Here is a 7,701-nt window from a genome sequence, read left to right as displayed (position 1 = left end):
TACATGGCTCCAAATGCTGAGGTTTGGTACAGGGAGGAAGTGAGGCTGAAGTTCCTAAGGGAAAAGGCACATGGCTTACGGGTCCCTGGCAAGGGTGATTAAAAAAAAGTTTAATATTATAGTCACGAGGCAGCTTCCAGAAGGCTCAGCTCCTCCCCCCAAAGTCTAGGTCCAGTGCATTGGCCCCACACAGCAGCCCAGGGAGTCACAGCCACTGCTACCCTCAGTCCAGCTTCTCCAGCACTGAGGGCACATACACCAGACTGAGCTCACTGCCGAAGTTGCAGACGATGGCAGCATTTTCCAGCACCAGGATCTGGCGGGCAGGCTGGGCCTCACTATTCTTCCCCAGGTAGACTGTCTGTAACAGGTCCCCGTAGTTTAGGTCCCAAAAAGAGACACAGCCCTGGCCACCGGTCACCAGCAAGTTGTCTGAGATGACACCCAAGCTTGCACCACAGCCCAGGTCCTGAAGGCAATGACATGACAGTGTCAGTGTCTCAAACCCTTCCGTAAGTCACCACCAAGAATCCCGTGTCCCCAACCTGCCTACCTGCTGAATAGAGTAGAGCCTGATGCCTGTGCTGCGATCCCAGATGCTGATGAGGTCATCCAGGCCACTGCTAATGACGCAGGAGGTGGTACAGGTGAGAGAAGTGACATCCCCACGGTGAGCAAACATGTGGCTGACCCGACTGCCAGTCAGTACATCCCACAGGCAGATGGCCCCATCTTGTCCTCCACTGGCCAGCACCATGGTCTAAGGGAACAGGCCCAGGACAGCTGGGTCACTGGTGGAATACCTTTGTTGACAACCTTGCCCCGGTGGGTAGGCGATCCTCATTCTGCTTTCAAGGGCCTGTCTTGGTACTTCTGTACCCACTCACAGCCACCATGAGACCCCCTTACCTGGTCAACGTACACAGTCGTGATGGCCCCTGAGTGGCCCTGCAGCGTGAAGAGGCAACATGAGTCCTCCAGACGGAACACCTGGGATAGAGACAAATGTCAGGTTCAGATGTCTAGGGTTTTCCAAAGTACACAATGGCCAAGAAATAACTCCTGCATGGTTTTTTGGTTTAAGGATTTTATTTTTGTATGGAAGAACTGGGGTGTAGGCCAGAGGTGCAGCAGGGAGAGGATTCATCAGAGACAAAGTGGGGAAGCAGAACAGGCAGACTGAGGAAATACACTGTTGAGGTGAGCAGCAGGAGAAACAGGAGAGGTCTGCCGTGCCATGTGGGTCACTTCCCTGGCAGGGGTTTGGGATGGAACTTAGGCTGTGGAGGTGATAGTGCTAAGACTTAACCCCGAGGCCAAGGAGGCCCCCCACAGAGTTAATGTCAAGCAAAGTAAGTCAGGAGAAACATGACTACTGGATGATTTCACTCATGGAATATAGAGAAGCCAAATGGAGGAACAGAAAATGAAAGCCAAAAAAAAAAAAAAGCTAGAAATATGAAGATAGAGGATTAAAGGTCCTTTGGGTAGTGGGCAGTGTTGTTACATGCATCTCAAGAGGTATGTAATCCCCAAATCCTACAATGTTGTAAACCACAGTTACTGCAATAAAAACACAATTAGGACACCTGTAGCACTTTCCCTGACCAACCACAAAACCTTCCCCATCCCCACAGCCAACACTCACTCTCAGCGTGTGGTCTTGGCTGCCAGTCACAAGGCGCCCTGCAGCAGCCTTCAGGGCTGTAATGGGTTTCTGGTGTGCACAGGGCACAGTATGGGTCAGGCGACAGGCCACCCTGTCACTGCTGCTGTACACGGGGGAGACGGGGGAACTGCCCCGTCCTGGAGTCCCTGGTGACAATAGGCAAAGTGAGGGGGTCTTTGAGAAGGCACCTTGCAGGCAGCCCCTGTGTGTCATCCATCCCCTCTAACCTCGAAACTGCAGTGGGCTGAGGGCTGTGTGGGTCTCCAAGGAGAAGAAATCAAGGGAACCGTTGAGCCGGGCAGCCACAATCCTGGAAGACAAAAGCACTGCCAGGTGACTTTCCCTCAGAGCCCCCAGTCTCTGGGCTGAGTATGCTTGACAGACTCAGATCCACTGGGCTTGTGACAACAAAGAAGGGACCATACCAGTTCCGGAAAGGAACTATAGCCTGTCAAGAAACAGCACAGGCACTGAGGGAATAGATGCTGGGGCTGGAGAGTCCCAGGCTGCAACTCTTATTAACCTCTCTGTGCCTTACTTTCTTCATCTGTGAAATGGAGAAAGAATATCCAGCTCACAGAGCTAGTATGTATAAAGTGGTACCCGACACTTAAGACTATAAAAAACCTTAAGACTATAAAAGACTAAAAAACCCAACAGCCCAAAATAAACTTATGGAGGGTTCCCAGCTCAAACGGGGGTTGAAGAAAGATCTCTGAGGAGGGAAACCACCTGGGATGCGGCTGTTTCTCAGCTCCAGGAGGTACTACCTCAGTGACACAAAGACCTTCAAGACCCCACCCATTTCATTCTTTTCCACAAAGATCTTCATTGCTCAAGAATTCCTAGGGCACGGACAGACCAAGACAGGGCTATTTATCCGGTGGACCCAAAGCCATAAAAGTAGACGGAGTTCAAAATCTTACTTCTGCAAAAGGCAATGCATGTCTACAACCTCTACCTGTAAACATGAAGGGCCCACGTCACCTAGGAAAGGCAAATAGAGAAAGCCCTGATGTCTGAGCCTGACCATGGTCCCCAGGAACCTTGACCTTGATGCTTAGGCAGATACCTGGGCTTTTCCTAAAAAAAGAAAGAGCAAACAGCAGGGGAGACTTTCCTAGTGTGGGAAACCCAGTGGGCTTGACCGGCTGGAGGGTATCAGCCAAGCCCTGTGTAAAACGTCTAGCAACAGCACCAATGACAACTGCCAACAAGCAGAACCAGTTAAAAGCAGGGGGTCCCCTTCACCCCAAGAAAGAAAAATGGTTTCAGCTCTAGCTTAGATGGTGCCACAGGTGGTCAGAGACTGGGAAGAGTCAGCATGGGAGGTCCCTGGGCACGAGTGACCTATATTTGCCCTTTTTTTTGGTCCTTTTGTATTTTTATTCCTTGTTTTGAACTGTCATGTTCATTCTTCTGTTGGATTTGGTTTGAGGGCTTCTTGTAGTATTTTTTGGAGTGGGGGTGTAGTCATGACAAAGTTGTGGAGAAGCCCCAGGAGTGAGTGTACCTGGAGCCCTAGAACACCTATAGCCCAGAACAGTGCATCAGTGGGAAAGAAGTCTTAATAAAAAAGGTTTCCCATAAAATGCAGTCAAGACAAACAAGGGTCAGTACTGGTAGTCTAAGAGAAACCTGCACTTCCAAAAGGTGAGAGAGGAGAACAGCGTTAACTGCTGTCACAGGATTAAGGAGTCCTCTGGGTGCCAGGCCCAGTTCTAGGTGCTTCATACATCACAACTTGGGGAGTTTCCACCCCTCCATTCGAGGTGGGCTACCCTCTCCTATCAGAAAAGGAGTTCCAAGCCCATGGGCCAGGAAGACGGGCAGAACCAAACTGTAGCATTGCGTCCCCGCTCTCACCTCTTGTCCAGGAAGACCAGGGCTGTGATGCCTGAGGAGACCTCCTCGCTGCTGCAGCGGAGCATGCCCTCGATGGCGTCCCACACCTGAAAGCCAGGGGTGGTGAGCGCCTGCCTGCCAGCCAGCCGGGAAGGCCCAGGTCCCCTCCCCCCAGCCCAGCTCCTCCCCCACCTCCAGTCGGCCACTGCTCCGCCCCACCACGATGAGGTTGCCCTGCAGCTCCAGGCTCCAAACGGAGCCATCTGCACTGGGGATCCAGGCGAGGGAAGGGGAGCCCTTCTCGGGAGGAGAGCCTCCCTCATCTTCAGGGGCTTGCGGCAGCACAGGCCCGGGTGAGGCAGGGCGCAGGGCTGGTGTGGGGACGGGAGCCAAGTCCTCTTCCTGGTACACCCGCTGCACCAGGCGGCTGAAGTCATAGCCCGGGGAGTCCCGAGCACGGCCGCAGCTGGCCCGGTGCCGGGGCTCGGGGAGAGTAGGCTCTGAGGGCCGCAGCTGTGCAGAGAAGTTGGTGTCGATCAAGCAGGTGAGGTCCGGCTGGTCCCCGAAGAGGGAAGGCGGTGGAGGGCCCCGGGGGCGGTGCCGCAGTGGAGGGCTGTCCCCCAGCTCCTCAGGACCACTCTTCCCGCCGTCAGACAACCGTTCCCAGCTCTCCTGAGCCTCGAACACGCTGCCAACACCACTGTCCCGGCGCTGCCTGCTGGGGGGCCGGGAGGATGGGGTGAGGAGGGGTGTGGTGGGGGCGGCCTGGGGAGCAGGGCGATGGGGCAGGCGTGGGGGCTGCACCTACCCAGGGCGCGGGATGCGTGTGAGGCAGTCCCCGGTCTGAGCGTCCCACACGCGGATGTGGCCTGCCAGGCAACAGCTCACCAGCAGCATGCCGTCGCTGGCCAGACACTCGATGTCCTGTGGAGTGCACCACGGGTACAGGCACAGGCATGGCGCTGGCACTGACGTCAGCCTGCCCTGAGCCCAGGCTCCCACCCCTTGCTCACCATGAGATGCCCGCGCAGCACTAGGGGCACAATCTCCGTCTCGGGCGGTGTGTAGCCGTAGTCGTCACAGGGCAGCTCCCCACGTCGCCGCCGCCCGGGCCCACCGCCAGGCTGCCCATAGTTGCGTGGGCAGAGCACACGGTACAGGCAGAGCAGCAGCAGCACAAGCACGATGCCTGCAGCAAGGCCAAGAGCTGCCACCCTGCACAGAGTTGGGAGAGGTGAGGTGGGCCCAGGCGTGTCCACCCACCCCAAGCCCACCCACCCCAGCCTCCTCTCGGATCTTACTTGTACAGGGTGATGTCCCTGTGGGGCTGCACCATACCCGGTCCCTTGGGACCGGCCTCCCAGAGCCCACCCGGCTGGGGCCCTGGCGGAGGCCAGGTACTGTGGCTGTCCTGAGGGTGCCGCCCCTCCAGCGCCTCTCTGGGGTTCAGGCGGAGTGTGACTGGGATGACAGGCAGCAGGCTGATGTACCTAGAGCCAGAGAGTGGGCAACCTCGGTGGAGAGGCGCTCAGAAGGATCCCTCCCCTCCAGCTGCTAGCCTGGCCCCTCCCCACTCTCCACACGGGGCTCAGCTGAAACCGCCCACTGCAAACCGCCCTCTGGGGACCACAGGAGGGATGGTGGAAGGTCCCTCCTCAGCCTAGCTCTTGACACCCCAGTCTCGCTGTCAGACACTGGCATCCAAGCAGCCGTCCCCCCCGCCCCTGCTGATAGTAAGCAGCCAAAGGGCAGACAGCAAAGTCCTCGGAACAAGGACCCAGGGCCACGGTCGAGTAGTGCCTGTCTGGAGGCCTACTTCCCACCTCACGGCCTTCCAGGTTTTTAATTACTTGAAAGGAAATGCACAATTCAAGTTAGCAGATCCCCGCCTCACAGGGAACGGATGCTCTGGGGTAGTGAGCAGACCCCTCACCGAGTGAGGAGGAGGCAACTAGCACCACCTAACTCACCTCTTGGCCAGCGTGATGTTGTAGTAGCTGAAGAGTGTAGGCCAATGGCGGAAAGACAATTTCCTCCAAAGTTCCTCGTCCTCGGGCCCCCAGGTTACCTCTGGGGCTGGGCTGTCAGGAACGCCTTCTGCTGCCCCCCCAGGCTCAGGCAGCTCCCCTGGCAATGTCTGGTTCTCAGGTAACTTAGGGGCGTCAGGTGGGAAGATGGAGAAGGCAGGGTCTGGGTGGCTGGCAGGCAGTACTCCACTAGGCATGGGCATGGGTGCAAGGGCGCCCTCACCCAGGGGGCTCTGTTCTGTCACCTGGGCAGCAAGGTACGTGCGCAGCCCTGCTGGGTCTGTGTACACTAGGATGCCAATCCAGACAACGGTGCCGGCCTGCAGAGAGGCATCGGGTGCTCAGTGGCGCCTCTCAGAGGGATGAACACCCCCAAGCCCCACCAGCCTTTGCCCTCAGAGTGGAAGGAAGCAGCACAGGGACCTCAGGCTTAGGAGTGGGAAGAGGACACAGGGCCTAGTCTGTCCTTTACTTCTTCCCTGAGTCTTGCAAACACCAGGGGCCAAGCATCACCGGAGGGACCTGGTTCCCTTCCCATGATCAGGGTTTGGGTTTCCTAGTCTGGAAATTCAGAGGGCCACCTTAGGTTTTGACAGAAAACTTTCTACCATCAAGCCCTACCTCAGCTTGACTCCCATGGTCAGCAAGGCCAAAGGGACCGGCTGCCAGCTGTGCTCTGGGAGCCCAGAACTCGGAAGGCCTTAGCCTTGCTCGCCTCTCACTCCAACTCCTTGGGAGAGGGCCTGCTGGTCAGCAGCCAGCCCTGCCCCTGCTTTGCCCACTGCATAGCAACTGATGAACTGACCTGGGGAGCCAGGGTGGTTTGTCCCCGAGCTCTGCATCTAGCAAACTCCTTTCCTGGGCCACTCTGGGAGACGCTGACTCCTCTACCTTATGACCCCCGGGCTACATCTCCCAGAGACAGGTTTATCACCTGAGAAATCAACAGGGTTCAGGCAGGTACCCCGAGTGTGATGGGCTCCCCAGAGGCTACAAAGGATGACACCCACCTCCAAGACAAAGGACAAAATTCAAGAGCAAATGGAGTGTGGGCCCTTGGAGGAAGCTGGGCAGGTACCATGATTAGGCGTTGCGCCAGGCGGGTGCGGGCCAGGAAGTAGATGACACGCAGCCTCTTGGGGAGCCGCAGGTTTCGGAAAGAAGACGGCTGCAGTGTGATGGTGTGGGGAGTGGACGGCCGCAGGGCCAGCTGCCGCTCGAAGCGCACTGGCTGCCCCACTGGCTTGGCTGAGGGCAGGCAGGCCTCAGGGGGCAGCCGCTTGTTCAGGTCCGCTAGCTGTAGGGACACAGCAATCAGGGCCCAAGGCTCCTGCCCACTGGCTGCCCACAAGGGCTGCTGACCTACCCAAGGGTTGTGCCTCTTTCACCCAGTGACTCCCTGGGCACAGCCAGGGCTGAGGAGGAGGTGGGCGGGGCCGGGCTCGGCCCACTCCTACCTCCATTCGGCGAATGTCAATGGACAGGACAGTGGTGAAAAACAGCATCTGAAGGAAGAAGTCAGATACCAGGCCCACGACGGCAAAGAGACAAAACTCCTGTAATTAAAAGATATGAGGGTGCCATGACCTTATGGCCCAGCGCCCTAGAGAAGCGCCTGCCTGTCTGCTGGCATCTCAGAATCTGCACGGCAGTGGCAGACAGGGCACAACAGAGAAAGGGAAAGAAAGCCGCTGGATATGGGAGTGACCAAGGAGGGAAGTGCCAGCCATTCCTTCCCTCCCTCCCCACCAGGGGGCAGCAGAGACCCCTCATACCACCAGAACTGGCTGACTTTCTACTCTCCCTAGAGAGGGACTGATCCAGATTGGAAAACTTAAGCCCTACTGAGCCCCTGGCCCTGCCTGTGCGCCACAGACCGACACCTATCCAGAGCCCAGGGCTCTCCGAGTTTCCAGGCCAATGATCACACTGGACCAATGAAAGGAGGGAAAGAGGCCAGGAGGGAATGAATTCAGCCCTAAAAACAAGACAGTGGTCTCTGCTACCCAAGCTCTGTTGATAGAATTGTCTCAGATTCAAGTTTTCCTCCCCTCCCCTCTGGTGCATCACCACAGCTTCATCTCAAATGTGGGGTAAGACGATGTGGATAAGCACAGGGTGGTGTCAGCTCTGCGGTCCCAAGACTGCCACATCCGGCAG

The 7,701-nt window shown here is 57.0% G+C and overlaps 1 protein-coding gene across 2 annotated transcripts in view; it reads right to left on the bottom strand.

Moving 5' to 3' along the window:
• Window positions 1-59: 59 nt before the first annotated feature.
• The window catches only part of SCAP (SREBF chaperone), a 28,428-nt gene continuing 20,786 nt past the window's right edge, over window positions 60-7,701 (bottom strand). The window contains exons 10-22 of one of the 2 annotated variants that reach the window (XM_004676226.2): window positions 6,999-7,097; window positions 6,620-6,838; window positions 5,485-5,861; window positions 4,816-5,004; window positions 4,528-4,729; window positions 4,323-4,438; window positions 3,707-4,232; window positions 3,536-3,621; window positions 1,897-1,979; window positions 1,649-1,815; window positions 910-990; window positions 554-760; window positions 60-469 (exon numbers count right to left, since the gene is read on the bottom strand). In XM_004676226.2, coding sequence (XP_004676283.1) covers window positions 224-469; window positions 554-760; window positions 910-990; window positions 1,649-1,815; window positions 1,897-1,979; window positions 3,536-3,621; window positions 3,707-4,232; window positions 4,323-4,438; window positions 4,528-4,729; window positions 4,816-5,004; window positions 5,485-5,861; window positions 6,620-6,838; window positions 6,999-7,097 — 2,598 coding nt within the window. In that variant the 3' untranslated portion in view covers window positions 60-223. The remainder of the gene's footprint in view (window positions 470-553; window positions 761-909; window positions 991-1,648; window positions 1,816-1,896; window positions 1,980-3,535; window positions 3,622-3,706; window positions 4,233-4,322; window positions 4,439-4,527; window positions 4,730-4,815; window positions 5,005-5,484; window positions 5,862-6,619; window positions 6,839-6,998; window positions 7,098-7,701) is intronic. The other variant, XM_004676227.2, reaches the window with a different exon arrangement.

Source organism: Condylura cristata, unplaced genomic scaffold (genome assembly GCF_000260355.1).
Source record: "Condylura cristata isolate star-nosed mole 26May11 unplaced genomic scaffold, ConCri1.0 scaffold00004, whole genome shotgun sequence".
NCBI lineage: Eukaryota > Metazoa > Chordata > Mammalia > Eulipotyphla > Talpidae > Condylura > Condylura cristata.
Note: the sequence above shows the minus strand (reverse complement) of the source record. Positions and strands in the feature narration are given on the sequence as shown.